Consider the following 19342-nt stretch of genomic DNA (forward strand, 5'->3'; position numbering starts at 1 on the left):
GGCTGCTCGGGTACCAACTGTTACTAAAGAAGCTGCAATCATAACTCTCATGTTCAAACACAACTAGAATAATAATAATAATAATAATAATAATAATAATAATAATACAATTTTTAATATAATATAATAAAATATAATAATTTCATACATTAAAAATGCAGCTCAAAGTGCTTCACAATACAAGAGGAAAAATAAAAAATAAAAATATAAACAAAATATAGTAAACTACTAAATAGCAGAAAATAGATATATTAATAAATACAATAAACAACACAAGATAAAAGTATAAATAAAAAGAAAAAAAAGGCTACAGAAATGCAAGTAACAAGAACATACAAGTAAGAGTAATATAATAGTGAAAACAAAAGAAACAACAAAAAAAAAAAATAGTTAAACGTTTAACTGTTTTTTTTTTCTTTTTTAAAAAAAAAAAAAAACATGAACAGAAGGAGCCTGTCAGATGTTTAGTGGTAATGCGTTCCAGATCTTTGGTGCATAAACACAAAAAAACGCTGCCTCTCTCCTTTTTTTTTTTTTTTTTTTTTTTTAGTTTCATATGTGGAATATGGAGCAGACAACACTAGATGATCTTAAAGCTTCATTAATAACATAATCAGGCACTCAGAAATGTATGAAGGTGCTAAACCAATGAAGAGATTCAACAACTAGTAAGAAAATTTCACAGGTCTTCTAAATTCTAAAATAGACAGGCAGCCAGTGGGGTCAAGCTAAAACTGGTCTAATATGATCCTGTTTTCTAGTCCTTAAAATTACTGCTGCTGCATTTTGCACAAGTTGTAATTTTCCTGGTTGTACTTGCAGGAAGTCCTATGATCAAAGCATTACAGTAGTCGAGAAAACACAAAAAGCGCGGACCAATTTCTTGAAAAAGTCTTGAGAAAGCATGTTGAGAAAGTCAGATGCTAAAGGTGCAACAAATGAAAACTACTGTTTTACTGACCACCATCATGGTTTTATTTTGTTGCTTTTATTTATTTTATCAAGTAATTTCAATTTGGACAGTTCGCTGTTTTTTTTTTTTTTTTAAAGTAGCAGAGAGGGCGACACACAGGGCAAGCTGAGCTCAGTCACATCCAATTTTGTGAATCATAACACGCCTAGGCTTCACAACAGGGTTGGGGAAGTGAGGCTCGGGGTCCAGCACAGTCTGGTGATCTCCCTGCTCTAGCACACCAACTTAATCTGGTAATAAGGTGAGGAGTTGAATCAGGTGTCCCTGACTAGGAAAATTACCAATCTGTGCAGAAATCTGGCCCTCCAGGACTGGAGCTTCCTGCCTTTGATTTACAATAAAAATCAATGCTGACTTACATCCTTAAATCGCCAATTCATTTTAAATGCACATTAGCACAGAAGAGGCGACTGCATCAATACAGTTTTTGCAGGCGACAGAGGAACTGCTGGAGGGTTTGTGGTCTGGGATTAACATTAAAGACAAAAGGTGATTTGTGGCATTTGGAGAGATCGCCATATCCACCGCTCTTTATCCTGACTCAGCTAAGCTGTCAAAAACAGCAGCCAAGAAGCTTACCTGCTGTGACTCGCTGGACTTAAACGCGTCCTTGAGGATCTCCACAGCCTTTGATGGGTCCACATACTTTCTCCTGGAGCCCACCATCAAGGAGAAGAGATTCCGCAGCTCCTGCATGAAGGGCAGGTTCCGGTGCTCCTACACAGGAAAAAAAATACAATTTTCCAAACATGTGAGCAAAACAATGTTTTAAAACAGCCAATAAAAACTGTAAATGTATAGAATGCATACTGTACAGTACACACACACACACAAAAATGTGTCCATTAAGTGCAACTGACCGTCAAGTTCAGTATGAAAGAATTTATTATATCTATCCCTAAACTTAACCCCAAACTCAAGGTAAAACCAACTCCAACACCAACTCCTAGCCCTAACTCTAACCACAATGCTGTTGAAAATCAGCTGAATACCACCAGAAAGATTGTTACTGATTTAAATATCTGTAGAGCATCTATAGGGGACCATCCAAACAAAGTGTGACCATATGTGTGTGCGTGTGTGTTTATGTTCATTTTAAAGGCAGAAGTATGTAAACGTGACACATGTGAATAAACAATAAACATCTGCATTTCAGGAACATGTGACCTACTTAGGGCAAAGTTGCTGTGCTTGGTACGTCTACTGAGAGAAACAGTGACCCATGCTAAGAGCTACCCTCAGTGACATAAGAAAGAGACCTTCATCAGAAGAGGCCTTCATCAGCTTTTCCGACCAGGATTTTTCTCCTCCTCCTTCGAGCACTGCTTGCAACGATAACAGATTAAAGCCTAAACCCTGCAAGAGCTTTTCCCACCGACCACGAAGCAAGCGAGAAATCGAGTATGGGACTGAATCAGCGGCTCAGTGGACCACTAGCAGAGGAAGCAGCTTAGCACAGATTAAAGGCTGTGGGTGCTGACCCTAACACGCACTCCCGGCCTGGGGAGAGACGGCGGGCGAATGAATGAATAAATAAATTAAAAAATAAATCAAACACAGGGATTGCAGTTGCTCTGCTGAGGTTGACACTGGGACTGAACGTTTTACCAAATTGCACAGACTCTGAGGCCCTATGGCCACACAGCTGCGACACTGAGAGCAGCAATGCCAGAGAACAAAAGTCTTTTCAAAAAGGCTCTTCTTCTGGTTCACCTCCCCTACACAAAGGCTAATCAGCTAGCTCAAAAGCATGCCTCCCCATCACAGTGGAATGCACACAGCAAGGAACTGAGGCACAGCTACCAAAGGTCAGTCTTACAGGAAGTAGCTCCCAGAGAGATGCAAGCTCATATGGAGTGCCTCGTATGGCTGGTTGTAATAGATAGGTAGTAGCAGTATGAATGGTTTAGCGATACGTTTAAATTACATGGTTTACATGTAGCTGATCAGCCAAGACATGTTTGGTGTCCAAATTTTGCCTCTTTAGTTTAATGCTGGAGCTACAAGCTCTAACACTACAAACAAACAAGTCACAAGTCAACCAAATCTTTTCTGTAAATACACCCCTACTATTTCACTCAGTCCAGTCAAACCGCATCCAGGTCTTCATTAAGGTCACACAGGCTTGTTAACGTGGTTGCAGTATGACAGTGTGATCTACAGAAATGAACAAAACTTCACCACATAGCTAAACACAGCAAGGAGACAACAGTGGCTATGCCAAAATTTGACAGCCCGTTGCATGCGTCATACAGACATATGGATGCTACAGAATGTCCACAATTTCTTGTTTCTTTTTTTATAAAGAACTATAAAATATGTATATTTATATACTTATGATATATGCTTATAATCAAAACAACAGGAATTACAAATCTCATCTAGCATCCATATGCCTGCAAAAGGGAAGGGCTGGATTCTGCAGGGAGGAATTTGGCACAACACCAACATCTAAATGGTTAAGCACAGCTAGTTCTGCCATAACATGTTTATGACTTGTTTTTGTGAATGTTTTGTAGCAAAGTTCATGTAAAGTGTGGTCTGTGGTTTGTTGGCTTGCATGTCAGTCAAATGGCCCTTTCTTGTCAAAGCAAGCAGTCTTTGGCTATGATTAGCAACAAAAACTGCTAGACTATCTGGAGACAGACAGAAGCCTAATTTGCAAGGCTTGGTAGCAGCAGGCTCTCTGTATAACTGTGACTGATAGGGTGAGTGTTTGTGCTGGAATGAGGTGAAGGGGTCAGAGGAAAAGCTCACCTTTTGGTTGCGAGGCAATTCCTGCACCCTGGCTGGAGGGGAGTAATGAAGCACCAATCTCTGGAACTCCAACAGGTTGAACAAGGACTGAAAGCACAAAACAAAAAAAAATGTCTGTAAAAAACTTTGTCTAAACTTATTTGTTGCTGCAAAATTAGTACAAGGGCCAGTGAACCATTGAATATAACTCTTGTATTTGATATGGTTCCTAATTAGATTTTCCCTATAAAACAATACAACTGTGTGTGGGGGAATGATTAAGTACATTGCTCTGTTGACCCTTGCACATAAGAGAATGACCAAGTTATTAGCAATATACAAGTGTGCACAAGTCAGCATGTCAACAGCAGTCCCTGCAACCATCAAATGTGCCGTTGCTTCTTCAGGAGTCTGGTTACACACAGCAGGCAAACAGCATGTGACAGTGTATCCAGTGATCACAACACATATCTCTTCATGGTTCAGGTTTTCCCACGAGACACATGGAAGATCAGCATGCCACACAATACTATCTGTAGATAGTCTCTCAGCACAATCAGTTCAAACATCAGCCTGGCTACAATATGTTTTCTTTGGGAAATGCATCGGAGGTCTGCCAACCAGCCAGAAAGTAGTTTACAGATCTACTGAGAGGATATAAACAAGCTAACTTTGTACAGACGACAGAGCCTCTATATACCATTTCTATATACCACATGACTGTGTCGGTGACTACGCCAACTACTCCAGATGATGTTAGCTAGGTCCAGAAAGAATGAAAAGATATTTCTCTGGCAAATAACATGCAAAGATTTTTGCCAATCCAATTGAATACATTCAGATTACAGATTAAGAATGAGGTGTTAATGTGCTCACTCTACTCAACAATCTGATGGAAAATCTTCATTTACAGGCTCACTACAACTAATCTGATCCAAAATGAGGCGCATGCGCGAGAACCACTTAGAGTAAATGTTACCATGACGGCGAACATCACATGAGGTCCAGTTAGTGAGAGGAGTTTTCAGCAGGCGCACTTGTGTTTTAAAATGCTTTAAAATGATGTCATTCTCAGAAAAATGCACCTCACATGTACTTATAAAGGAAGGGGCGAGAGGAAGATATTGTGTTCTGAGACACATAAACTGGATCCCTGCCACATTGCCGTCTTTTAAAGTTCAAAGCATAAATTTCGTCTCCTCCACAGACCAGTTTCTGCTTCCGACACGCTGAACGTTACAAACTTTCACCGTTTGGGAATGTAATCAGATACAGGCGTTTACACAACTATTATCCTTCTATTTAACAGATTATATGCAAGATTACCAACCTTGTTCAATCTGATAGACACTGTATTCCGAATGGCCTCAATCGGACTAGACTACTCCGTTTGAAGTGTATACATGGACATATTCTATTCTGATGTAGCCATTAGTCTGATTATTAACATATTATTAGGCTGCATGTAAACGTGGCTATTGTCCCCTGTGTAGAAAACAACGAGTCCTCATTAGCATTCAATTGTGACACTGTTAGCTGTTAGCCAGCTCATCTGAAGAGGCAGCCTCAGCTATTTACCCAACTCGAAACTGTGATACAAAATGCAACAATGTGCATCATGGAGTGTTAATTATGGCACTAAATGCAGCTGCATTGTCTGAGCACAGATAATTCGTAAACAACCAGAACTAATTACCAGCAAACCCTCAAGCATGTTTATGAGCAAGATGTGGAACAATATGACTGTGCGCATCTTTTTTCATCACTCCAATCTGCTTGCTCATGTCTTCAAAATGTTGTGAGAATATTGAATTACAGTATTACAACTGGGCCCATATTATGCAGGATAGTCTCTTACAATGTTACATCATTGAAGTCACATTATTATGCACATTATTGAATTGATTTGGTTTGATTAGTTTGTGATGGCAGTATTGCAAAAGTCAGTTTTGCTATTAACAAATGATACACTGTGCAGCTCTAGTAGAAACCCACCTGTATAACAGCACTGAACCAGCAGGTGTTGCCCACATTCTTCAGGCCAACAGGGCAGTTCTCCTGCCTCTTCCTGTCATGAGGGTTTGGCGAGTCACTCCACACCTCCGTGTGAGTGCGCTTCAGACTCGCCTTGTTCTCTGCTATGCTGGCCTCCAACACTCTGAATACACAACACAAGAGAGCAAGACTTGCAGTTTAAGGGTAAAGTGGCGGAGGAAGTCCCCTAGCGTAAGACGCCTGCCCTGCTCCATATGTTTACCCCTGATTTAATGACCGGACCAAATCTATTCTCACTACATTTACTGAACGACTGTGGTCAAGTTCATTCTGGAATTTCATCTGGATCACTGCATGTAGGGTCAGCTGACCTGATTAATGTTGCTGTAAAATAGTGATTTATGAATGCATATTGTTTTTTTATCTTTTGAGAGGAGTGTGGGCTGCTGGTTGTGTATCTAAAATTAACATTAACTTGCTAGCTGCTTTGAATCCGACCAATCTGTTTTAACTGTTATTGCTATTACTAACACACATTATTGCTACTACGTATAACAAAAACAGTCACCATCACAATGACATTATTAAATAAACATATGCTTTGAGAATAAAGGTATAAAACTATCACTGGGGCAGTTCCCCTCCTGTCACCGGGGTGGCACCTTCAAGGGTACATCTCAGTAAATTTATTCAGGGAACATAATTGTAATAATAATCTATTGAAATAAGATTTCCTAAGTTCCTAAGACTCCACACACCCCATCTAGTCATTTTGCTGTTCTGTTTTAAAACAGTTTCTCCATGGGGGAAAAACTTATTTAAGGGAAGGCTTTTCCATTTCCCCCTACTTTTCCCCCCATGTTTAAAATAGAACAAATATTATTTTGGGACAATAGTGTTACGATCATGATGACTATCCAAATTTCCCTTTTTCGGGATCATCATAGTAAAGCTATTCTCTACTATAAGTCTTTGTAATCTTAACGTATTCTTAACCTACATTAAATATTTGTTTTGGTAACGTTGTAGTGAAAATACTGAGCACCCATCATGCTTTAGGAGTGACAAACTGTGTCATATGAGATATAGTGGGGGTGGCTGACTCACCTGCTGATTGCCTGCTCCTCATCTGTGATTCCCGTCTCTCTAAAGGCCCGGTTAGACTCCTCCAGGCTGAGAGCAATGGCTCTCTGAAGGTCATCTTTATCATCTCCAGTCAGATCGATCACGTCTGAAACAACATACATATTTTAAACTGTGGGGCCCAACTGAAACCATGGCAGTCCTGACAATCAGCCTGGAGTCATTATGGAGTAATTTAATCCATAATGGTCATGAAAGAAATGCACAACTCAACTAATACCACTTCTGTTACACCAGTTGGGATGGGACGGTATGAAGACTTTCTATTAAGATTCCACTGACCATACTGATCACAGAAATATTAGAAACATACTGAAAATGTTTATAAAGCTCTGAAGTCATTTTAACACAGGTTATACTGAGGCTCAGTGGGTAGTGCTGCCGACTTTCAGCAAGAAGATGCCTCGGTTCAATTCTCCAGCTGGGCGACCAGGGTCCTTTCTGTGAGGAGTTTGCATGTTCTCCCCGTGTCTGCGGGGGTTTCCTCCCACAGTCCAAAGACATGCAGTCAGCCTGTTTGAACACGCTGAATTGTCCCTAGTTGGGAGTGTGTTATGTGTGAATGTATATTTGTGTGTCTGTCTGCCCTGCGATGATGGAGTGGCGATTCATCCAGGGTATTTCCTGCTTTTCGCCCAATGCCTGCTGTGATAGGCTCCAGCTCCCCCCGCAACCCAGAAGTTTACAACACTCAAAATACAATTAATATAAAAATAAACCTAACTGTGCTGTTTATATCCAAAAAGACAGTAATTACTCAGGATTATCAGAAATATTACAACTTTAAACAGCATTATTGAGTTTTTTGAGTGGTTTGCCATTAAATCTACACTCCTAAAACAGGTTCTTCAATGGTTCTTCTGTAAAGGAAATGGTTCTAGTTAAAACCATAACCATTTGCATGATTAAAGGCAAGAACGTGCTACAGATGGTTACCAAACCTTTTTAAAAGCATTCTTCTATTATCACAAGCTTGACATTGTAACTATAGAAGAACCCTTTTGGGTGCTATACAGAACCCTTTTAAAAAGGTTCCATCTAGAACCATCTACAGCACATTCTCTATCAATCTGAAGGACATTTTCATTACCCTTTAATCATGCAAAGGCTTCTTTGAGTGTTCGTGGTTCTATATAGAACCATTTCCTTTACTAAAGAACCCTTAAAGAACCCTTAAAGAACCATCTTTTCTAAGTATGTAGTAACCATTCCGTCCCACAGTTTTATCACCATGAATCTGAGCGCCACTTTATCACTGTTTACTGCATGTGGGGAGAACGAAGAGTCAGGCGGTCGGCATTAAGAACCGGCTCTTCTCAAGTGGCCTTGAAATGATGCTACTCAGGCCAACAGTTCTCAAGTATTCGTGAGGGAGGACACCATTAAATACTTTCATGGGTCCTCCAGTGATATACACAACATATCACATGCCACTCATCACCCAAGCACATAAGACAGGATTGTATGTACGACTACAGCAATGACAGTAGTAGCATATTTGAAGTTAAACAGGCTGCAAGAAATGACAGTAATGTGTTAAACTGTATACTTAGTTACTCTTCAGGGACACTGTGGGAAAGTTCATAACCTCATGTCTGCTTTTCTTTTTCTCCTTATAAATTTCTTTAGATATCTGACACTCCTATTTAATCCTTATGAGCATTTTCACAGCTCTTTTATCTCCTAAAAACTGCAGTTCAGGAGTAGATCAATTTCAGTACAGTATTGAAACACTAAAAAAAAAGCCTGAACATTTTGATAACCATATTATTAACTCTCAATAACCATCTTTAATGGAAACCACAATCACTGATCAAAAAATAGGCATCTGGGTGCACCCCATTAAGAGCAAACTGGGTGGAGCCTTTACCTTGTACACTGAGGCATGACCATTATGAAAATTTTGTGGCCAACACTGATCTCATCAGGCTACAGATTCTAGTAACTGACAGTAACAGTAAATCTATTTTTATATTTATATTTTTAAATTCCATACAACAGTTTCAGTTAGGGACGCATCACTTTTTACAGACCGAGTGCGAGCACACATTTTTTAGCACTTGCCGATTCTGATAGTCTAGCTGATTTTGAATGAAGTGCATTAGCTGGCTATGCTACTTGGATTAAGTAGTGCTGCAGTGGAGAAAAGCGTGTTTGTTCCTAATCAAGAGAGCGCTTCTGTACAGCTGTAAATAAAGTACGTTTCTCAGTTTTGAACCCCAATCTGTCTTTTTAATCATCAGTCTCTGTAGCTCAGTGACGTATTCCAAGCAGATCACGTGTGGAGTTTAAAATCTTTTAACTGGCTGGCTGAGCTGTAGCTGAATTTCCTCAAAAGCCTATGTTTCATATACTCACGCTTTACATAAACGCTCTGTCCATGAACCAAGAAAGCTGCTTCGTTCAAAATAGCATGCTGCGTGTCGAGTACTGAGCAAAGAGAAACTGAGCAGTGCTGCTAACACTATACACTGAAGCTAAAAGCCAGACATTGGTGTACGCGGTAAGACAAAACTGTCTCTCCACAGCCTATTTCACAAAAAAAGAAACATCCTAACTTTTATATCTCATAAATCTACTCAAAGAGAGGAAAGATGGCATATGTGAACTTCGTTAGGAAATGTCAAGTCTTTTATCTCTTTTTTTTTCCTCTAGCCTTCGTGTCTCCACCTGTACTGTGATTGTGTGTTTAAAAACAGGTTAATCACACAGCGCATTTCTGGTAGGAATCTGCCCAAAGCAGAATGTTTAAGGTGACCCGTGGCTTTGTGCCTGAGCAACATGGAGTCAGTAACACGTCTCTGGGTGAGGAGACCCTTATTCACTGCCAGTTTTTTTCTCATTAGCACGGTAGTGTACACTCGGCTTACATCAAGCGTACTAGCTGGAATCTGTGCATTATTATGAATATGAGTTAAAGAGCACCGTATTGGCCTGAAACTCAGTCTTAAATATAAATATTGTAGAATTACAGCTTGAGTTACCCAGCATGCCCTGTGCTTCTGCTTTTTGTTTATCACCTCATACTATTCTACGTTTTCCTTAGTTCTACAAAAATAATTGCCACTGGCAATATGATTGTTAATATCAGCCAATATGTTAAATCAGTTGACCCAGTTTCTTGCATTGTGTAATCGTGATCTATGAATTTATATTATGTTTATATTATAAATTGTGTTTTTATCTTCCAATGTGGAAAGATGTAATTAGATCACACCAGACAAAGGGCAAAAGCCTCCTTTAATTTGGGAGAATATATTATTGCTAATATCAGCCAATAATTTTGCCCATATCAGTCAGATGCTAATGTATGCACCCACATTACAAAAATTCCCAGAAAGTTCTACCCATACAATCTGCATAGTAAGAACTCTTAAAACAGTAATACTTCAAATCTAAAAATAAATGATATCTGTACCTGAAAATATAAAACTGTATTAAATCTGAATGCGGTGCGGTTAGACTCCTGGCTATTATAGAGGCGCTGTGGCAACACTGGTGATATGATCTTGCTTCTACTAACAAGAGATTTCAAACAGGTCAGGGTCAGCGCTTTGCTTTGTGCCATGTCTGCATCATAAGAAGAGCAGAACACTCCCCTGGGTTCAGGCCAAGGTTTGTTCTGTCAGGCCAAGAGAAGATTTAAATACGTACTCGTGTCAGCCTGGCTGCCCACACTGATGTATCTGTCATTGCCAATCTGGGCAGTCTGATAGTACGTGGCTTCATCCTGCTGAGGGACTTTGGCGTTCTTCTCTGTAAGAAAGGCCACTGCCTCAGCTAGGTCACCATTGCTGACCTGAAAAAATGAGACACCACAAAAATTTCGCAAAATTGTTATTAAACAGCCTTCAGTGTCCACAGATGTATCCAATCCTTTGACTTGCAATTAAATAAGGTCTATTCATAAAAAAGAAAGCATTAGACAAAACACAAAGAATGAAAGAGAAGACTTATGAGCAGTTGCAGTCTCTTTACCTGTAGGGCCTGCTGTAATAGCTGAACATCTGTGGTTCCAGTTACCTCCCTCAGTTGATTCAGTAATGTCTGTTGGTGCTACAGAAAGAAGTAAATAGAGTTATAGAACACAAACCTCCATGTTTAACTGCAATAAGAAAAATAACTCAAAGGGCTGCAGTCATAGGAAGCCCTGAATGAACTGTAAGATGTACAGTACTTTTTTGTGGTCAAAACCATCAACCACAGTATGAATATGACCTTAAAGTGACGCAATACTCCACAGTTTTCTCACAGATTATGTTTAAAAGCTAACGCAATGTTGTACATGTGCAGGGTGCTTCCATAAAGGCAGAGCCCGATGGCTATGGAGCTCTTGGAGAGCAAGTATCTATCAGCAAAGTTCAGCACAAGTGCCTTAAATCTCCAGCGTCTTCAAACAAGACCAAAGCCTTTCTACAAGTTCGGTCCAGCAGCGTTTGGGAGTAGCAGTTGCCCAGAGACAGAGGAGAGGGAAAACAGTCCACACCTTCTAGAGAGATGGGGAAATAAATAACGCAGCCACCCTTTCTCTGTTTTGTTTGTGTGCAGGGCACAGCTCTTTTTATAATAACTGGTTGAAATATACACTGCCAGGCAAACCTAAACACAGACAAAAATCACATACTGAAAAAAGCACTACTCACTAGAATGGAATCCAAGATGAACATATTGGGTGAATCACTAACTAAATAAATCCTTCAGAATTATGCTGATGACCGCATATAAAGACGCTGACATGCACTGACTTCTCCTGACACAGGACTTTCTTCCCGGCTGGACCACTGAGCAACTATTTATGAGTTCTAATCATAAATTAAGGGATGTAAACTAATGCAGGGAAAGAGTCCAGCAGTACATCTAGAGTCCTCGCACAGTCTAGCCTAGACCACTCCATTTGTAAGAAACATCCAGGATAATCAATTCCATTCATTTTTTAGGTTGTAATGGCACTTCAGTTGTATTTTTTCAAAAATAGATGCAACAGGGTTTTCTTTCTGCCTCTGTTGTTGAACCACATTCTGCATATCGAGCAGGGTGTTGTGTTTTCAAGTGGTATCCAGACAGATATAAAAATCTGCACTGGCCTCTACAACCATCTTGCCAAAGAATCCCATGACCAAAATTAGGAACGTGAGGCCAGAATTACAGAAATATGTTTATCGTTTACAGTTAACCAAGCATGCTTCAGTACCAAAAACCAGTCAGATGTTGCTTTTTGCTACAATTCTCGCAGATCTGCTCCAGCTTTTTTATTACACCTGTCCAACCAGGTAATGCTTGTTTTTCAAGATACAGTTAACCAGAGTGAAGATTATCATATACTCATCATCGTTACTCACTTCAGTACAGTCACTTGCCTTCAAGTCTATTTTAATAAACCAGTCTTTGTGGCAAGTTATGAAGAAATGCTCAGAGTTCTATACAGAAGTTGTTGTTTGCCGTCAACCATCACGCTGCTCAAGTTACAGCTGGCAAACTGCGACAAAATCTGAAGTGATGCACCCGGCCAATAAAACAGGCTCTGGATCTTGAGTGAGAGAGGGAAAAGCAGCTATTTTGTTATTGAAGGCGAACACTTACAAATAAGTAAAACTTCAGCCGGTCTGGTGGTTTGTTAAAGGAGAGAGGAGGGAAAAAGAGGTAAATAAAATAAATAAAATTCAAGGCATGCAGTCATTCAGGCCACCAGCTCTGCTTTCGTAGTGGCCATGCAGGCAGTGTTAACCACTGCATGACCGCATGATTGGTCCTGTTGTTTTAGATATGGTCATGTGCAGTGCATGAACCACTGAATAGAAAAAATTCATTATTGGAAAAATATGAGTACAAAGTACTACTGATGCATTATACCCAGAAAAAGTAAGACGCCATCATGATTATATATTTTGTGCCATATTTTTGCCATTTTCCTCACCTGGCACACATTTAAACAACAATTTGCCTTTGCAGCACAGTGTTTGAAAGCTATGCTACACATTAGAAGTGAAAACATTGCTCACAGACAAAAGGAAGGACTGTCAGGCTGACAGACAGTTAGTCAGGATCTGTCTGTTAGAGCCATCTTTTCCTGGATCTCCTGGAACAAACACAGTGTAAACTGCTGTCTTCCTGCTCCAACATGCCAGAGTGAAGTTCTTAAAGTATCCACACATTGAAATAAAGGTTAAAGTTTTCATTCGTTTTAGCTACATCAGCACCACATACTGTACCTCCAAAAGTATCCAGACTTCTTAGTAAACAGCTTGTATATTCTCCAAAGAAGAGCACTGCCAAAAGAATGGAGCAGCCGCACATGAGTCACCATGCCCAATGCCAAAAGTCAGCAAGAGAGGACCAACATCAGGACCTGACCTCACTAATGCTCATTCAATTCAAGTTTATTTGTATAGCACTTTTTACAACAAATGTTATCACAAAGCAGCTTTACAGAAGTTTGAAAACACACAGTTACAACATATCCCCCAGTGAGCAAGCCAGAGGTGACGGTGGCAAGGAAAAACTCCCTCAGACTGGAGGAAGAAACCTTGGGAAGAACCAAGACTCACAAGGGGAGGCCCATCCTTCTCTGGTCAAACAGTATTGACAATTTAATGAGCTAAATACCAAATAAAAGCTAAGAGGATCTCTGTTGAAGACTGAACGGTAAAGCTTTAGAAACTGCACTGGTAGAGGCGGTCTCTGACTGAGGCAGCTTCTGACTGAGTCTTTATGAGAAGTGGGAGTGAGCTGAAATAGTCCCAACCTATCTCAATGCTGATGTAGCTGAATACAATTAAATTCTCGCAGTAATGTTCCAACATCTAGTGTAAAGCCTTCCCAGAAGAGTAGAGACTGCTACTGCAGCAGAAGTGGAACAACCTCCTTATTAATACATATGATTTCATACGAAATGCTGGATGAACTGGTATCTACAAATGTTTGGATGTATAATGGTGCTCCACCTGGCATCTGCATTACTGTTAGATTATGTAATGCAAACAAAATAGTTCAGGCTATTGTGCAACTCAAATCACACAATTAACTAATCACTACTTAAACCATCCATGCACCATATTTCTCCATGCTCTGTGAGACACAGTCCACAAACACGACGCCAAAACAAACCCCACCCAATGGTACACCCATCCAGTCACGTCTCACCTCACACTGCTTTGGCTGGAGAAAAACATTTCACAAGAGTGATATGTGGCCTGTCTCAAGAAGCATGTTCAACTGAGACTAAGAGCTCCAGATTACGTTTCAGCTTCTCAAAACCGCATTTTTCATGTGTATGCAAAGCATATTTTGTCAATTCTAACTGTTGCCTGCCTATCTTAAGTTATGTAAATTGTCATTAGCTCAAGAATTTACCACCAAGAGTCAACATCGCTGCACAAAATCAAACTCTACACCATCACGTTACAAGTCAGAGGTCGAAAGCTAAAAGGACGATACATGTCAGCTTTACGTGGCTACAGAGACCATACGTAAATGTTTCTTTGAGGGCTTCAGTGCTTAGGAAGAAAAGTGAAAACTCCTTTTCGAAGCATGCAAGTCTGTAAAGATGAGCAAATTGGTAAACCTTATCCTGTCCAAACAGTACTTAAGAGACCTTGCTTTGAGACACAGGCCCCTAACCAGACCAGGTCCAAAAACATTCAGCTGAGGAGGAACCTTAAATCACACTGCCTTCAACCCATTCATTCTGCCTTTATTTCAACTAGTAAGAGGCTGTCAAAGTAGCTTTAAAAATAACCATAACTCATGTTCAGCTTCTGAGCCCGGTCTCCTGCTTCTTACAGCCACATTAAACTTAAAATGACATTTTTCTTAAAATGACATCTCACATACACCAGTAAGTAGCTCAGTCCACAGCAGAGACCCAAGCATCAACTTTGTGTGATAAACTTAAATATCCCAGCATGCACTCAAAAAGGACAAGTGGCTGCTTTTATAGCCACAATAACAAACTAAATGTGTTAACCTGCTCCCTTCATACTAACTACGGTACAAATGTTCTCAGGGTTGGCATGTAACAGAACAAATGTGTTAGAAATATGTATTCAAAATAGAGAATGATAATTAAGTATTTGGTCCAAGATACATTTTGAAAAAGTAGTATTCAGAATACAGCTCCCTTTTAAATATTAGGGGAATATTTTTACAACACTTTCTCTCCAAATTAAAAAAATATATCCCATCTTTCAAAGAAACGCCATCAATGTTTGTTAAGTGACTATTTTAAAATGAGCACACAGCACGTAAAGACTTACTTTACAGAAGAACTCAACAAAAGTCTCCTTTACAAAAACTCAAGCTCCTCCTAAAGCCTGAGTAGACTGATAAATGACTATGAAGAGGCAGTGATTAATCTGAGCGTTAGTAAACTCTTCTGAGGGATTGCAGAGCTGAGGAGTGGTTATATTCTGGATATATTCTCGAACGATAAGCTTAGCTTTGGCACTGTACTGAACGTGTCCATGCCTTCTGTGGAGTTACATACATATACCACCACTCATTTCAGAGTCAGATTTGCAAGATTTCATTCACGGGATATGATGAACTGTTCTTAGGTCATGAAAGGGCAGCGGAATTAAGGGAGCAGGGGATAAGAGGCAAAACAATGCTGAGAATGTGTGTGTTTCTTGGAAACGTTGAATTTTTCATGAAACATTTATCCAAAGAATTACATGAAGAAAACTGCAAAGAGTAACAGCGTAAAATAAATGTTAAAAATCCCCATGTACTATCAATACGTATTCCAAACACACTGCTTTGTATGTATTGTAAATGGAACACATTACTGAATCCATTTAGGACAGTGTTTTTAGCTTTCAGCCAGCACTATTTCCCAGTCCTCGGCCCAGCCCTGAATGTGCTACATAAACAGACAGGATGGAGCACAACACGTCTTAAAACCAGCTTGAGCTTTGGCTCTGACTTTGGAGAGCAACGTTAGGCTAGGCTCCTGTGCCTTTATTGCTGAAGACAAAAGTCTGAATGGGTCTGGAGAGATAGGACAGCATCCCTCAACTTTACTGGGAGTTCTTTGAAAAGCAGCCACTTCCAGCTCCTTTACTAACGCTATAGCGTTTGGCAGCTAACTAACGTTAAGAGCCTCGGCAGCGCAAACCAAGCCTGGTTTAGTCCGTTAGCCTTAGCCTAGTGCTAGCTTGTGTACCAACCAAGTTTGGGTTTTGCTCAACAAAATATAACCGATAAAACCACGGAATAAAATAGCTCTATATAAGAGCGGGCTGGCTGTGAGGAACGAGCGAGCGAAACCCGATTCTAGGCGTGTCGCGCAGCTATGTCAACATTAGCAGGCTGGCTAGCCAGCTAGCGAACTTTCGGAGATGATGTGCTCCGCTTTGAGAACAATTCGTGCATAATTAATGACTTCAACTGCATAAACTAGTGAATTCCTGTCCGCCAATGAATGTCAGATTACAGGGAGTGAGGAGTTTGCGCTCTCACTAAACAGTACTAAGCTTAGCTTAGCTTAGCTAACTTTCCCCAAACTGTAACGATTAAGGAATCGTTCTTCGGAACCGATTCGCTTCAATGACCCCGCCGAACCGATTCAATCGAATCAAACTTGCAACAGCTACACCAGGCTCCCTTTCATGTTACAGCCTAGAAATTTCTAACAAAATTCCCATAAGGCAGAATCACATCCCGTTTAAACTCCATGCGCTCACAACATAAATCCACATTACACCTTATTACAAACATGTTTTGCAGTAAGCAGTCGGGGTGGGCAATATGGCAAGAAGTATCACGATGGACGTGACGTTTTCACGTGATATGGATCACAATATTTAGTTTTTCTGAAATGTAATAAGTTGAAACATAAAAAATAGATCCTGTAGGGCCACATAGTAAAATACTATGATACTAATATAATATGCTACTACTAATAATAATAATAATCATCCTATGACGTCAATGATTTCCAGTGTTTTACTAACTGCGCTGCACTGATTGCTAATTAACAAATATAAATTTCTCACTCTGTACACTGTTAGAAATAAAGGTACCACGTAGGTACATGATTCGTTCATCAAGGTACAAACAGTGTAAACGTTCCCTCAAAGGTGCAACAGTGGTTTTAAGGTCCAACTGGGCACCTTAAATAAGTATTCCCCAGTGGAAAAGCAGACAGGTGTATCTTTTTATAAAATAATGGTTTAAAACAGAACCACTTAATAAAAAGCCTGCCGAGGAGACAGGGAGTGTGGAGTCAGTACAACTTAGAAAATATCATTTCAATGGATTAAGGTACAGTTATGTTCCATGACTAAAGGTACTGAGATGTGTCCTTGAGGGTACTGCCCCAGTGACAGTGTCATACCTTTTTTTTTCTGAGTGTACTGTGACATGTACTTGTGTCAGTGTCCTTTAACAACTGACAGTATTCACAACATGCTCGGAAACGCATAATGTGATGCACTTCATCTAAATAATGATAGACTACTGTTATATTTCCCATCACTACAAAACAGTCAAACCAGAGGGACGATATGCATTTCATATTATTTCCCCTGGCTTTGGGCGACTGGACTGATGGGGTTAGAGTGATTCTGTGTCACTGCCGACTGGACAGGTTTCCATATTTTATGTTAAGCAGGATCCATGAGTGACATTTTATAAACATCTACAGATGCCTCATTTTCTAATTCTCTTGTGTACAGAATTTGAGTTTCATTGAGAACATGAACATTTCTACTAGTTATAATGTATGTGTTATATATATATATATATATATATATATATATATATATATATATATATATGATAAGCAGTAGGAACTCATGGATGTGAGCGACACTGCAAAAATATTGTATTATGATCATTTAAAACATTTCACAATACACGATATGTACCACACAGGTATCAAAAAAAGCATAAACAATCAAATGTGTCACAATAACGATTAAATATAGTCATACTGCCCACCTCTAATGTGGTATTAATGTAGGAAACTACTGAGTTCACAAGTTCAACAGTGTGTTATGTGATAACAGGCAACAGGCACCTCGCGATTATCTGCACGCAATGAAAAATAAAGACTTTTAAAGTGACAGACAAACTGCCTCAGGGGCCTCACAATGCAGATATCCGAGTTCCCGCTGTTCATCTAAACTGTTGAGGGCCCTCATGTGAAAGACAAAACGCCTTTAAATGAGAATTACACCAATTTTCCAAAAACGTCTGCATTATTCGGTGCTTGCAATACAGACACAGCCATTCTGAGTGGTTTGATGAGAAACGGTTCATTTGTAGTACCTGACAACTCAGGGTGATAGGAACCAGGGGTCCTGATGTCTATAACCCAAATATAAGAATTTTATTTAATTTTACTGAACTTACAAGTGTCTTCTGGGTTATTATACATAAAGTAGTTGATGGTAAATTAGTGATAAATCTGAAAAGAAAAAAAAATTCTCTTAGGAGAGTATATCTCCCCACCATAAACAGATTAAAATAAGTTGATTAAAAGGCCAAAACTTTATCATAAATTACTGTAAAACAATGTCGCAGACGTCAAGCTGAGTATTCTGAACCTTTTCATATAATAACTTCATGTGGGGTTGCTTTTAGAGCTGGACGGACGTCTGGTTCCTATCACCACCACTGTGCCAAACTGTGACTCAGTAAGTCTCTCTAGAACGAAGCATTTTGCACCAAACCGCTCTGAACGGCTTTGTACACGTATGAACCATTTAATTATGCAGAAATTTAGAAAAATCGGCGGAGTAATCCTTTAAGATTACACCACAAACCACTGCTTTACTACTACTAGTCCTGTCAATCACTACGACACCCATATAAACACAGAAACCAAAACTGAATCGGATCACTGAAAAGGACAGTTCGACAGAGTCGGTTCGTTAAACTGAATCGAACCAAGCTGGCGCAGAGCGAAAACATTAGCTTAGCTTAGCGTAGCTTAGCTGTACCTTTTGCGAATGCTGCTGGAGGACATTCTGCTCCACAGTCATGGCTTGAAACGAAAAGGAGGGTTTGAGACGATGTGAACTCGAGAATAAAACGCGTATCCGAGCGAACGAAAGCACTGAATCTGTAGTGGAGATCAACGGCGCGGAGTTCAGGCGGAGCCCCCGCTAGTGAGCGCGGCCGCGGGCTCCATCAGGGCGATCTGCTCCATTAGTGCGGTCTGGCGGAGCATCACCAACACAGACATCAATAATAGAAACTGAAACTCTAGCCTGCTCAAAACGAAAGGGGAACTCCACCGATTTCTGAAAGTTTCTGCATAACTCAGTTCTTGAGATGTAGAGTCATTCAGCGTGGTTTGACGTGAAACGGTTCATGTGTAGACAAACCTACAGACTCAGATTTCGCAGTGGTGGTGATAGGAACCAGAGGTCATGATGTCTACAAACACACATATAGCCAGTTTATATACTACTATAAAAACCAGTGAACCTACACGTGTCTCCCGAGTTTTGATGTGTAAAGTTGGTGATGGTAAAATAGCCAAAAATCTGA

At 39.9% G+C, this 19342-nt stretch overlaps 1 protein-coding gene across 3 annotated transcripts in view; it reads right to left on the reverse strand.

Annotated features, from left to right (window-relative positions):
- usp25 (ubiquitin specific peptidase 25) overlaps positions 1-19009 on the reverse strand; it is a 49156-nt gene extending 30147 nt beyond the window's left edge. For 2 of the 3 annotated variants that reach the window (XM_017711911.2, XM_017711910.2), the window contains exons 1-7: positions 18790-19008; positions 10826-10903; positions 10502-10646; positions 6812-6935; positions 5705-5867; positions 3731-3817; positions 1553-1690 (exon numbers count right to left, since the gene is read on the reverse strand). In XM_017711911.2, coding sequence (XP_017567400.2) covers positions 1553-1690; positions 3731-3817; positions 5705-5867; positions 6812-6935; positions 10502-10646; positions 10826-10903; positions 18790-18831 — 777 coding nt within the window. In that variant the 5' untranslated portion in view covers positions 18832-19008. Of the gene's footprint in view, positions 1-1552; positions 1691-3730; positions 3818-5704; positions 5868-6811; positions 6936-10501; positions 10647-10825; positions 10904-18789 lie in introns of all 3 variants that reach the window. The other variant, XM_017711909.2, reaches the window with a different exon arrangement.
- Between the last annotated feature and the right edge of the window lie 333 nt (positions 19010-19342).

Source organism: Pygocentrus nattereri, chromosome 18 (genome assembly GCF_015220715.1).
Source record: "Pygocentrus nattereri isolate fPygNat1 chromosome 18, fPygNat1.pri, whole genome shotgun sequence".
Lineage (NCBI taxonomy): Eukaryota > Metazoa > Chordata > Actinopteri > Characiformes > Serrasalmidae > Pygocentrus > Pygocentrus nattereri.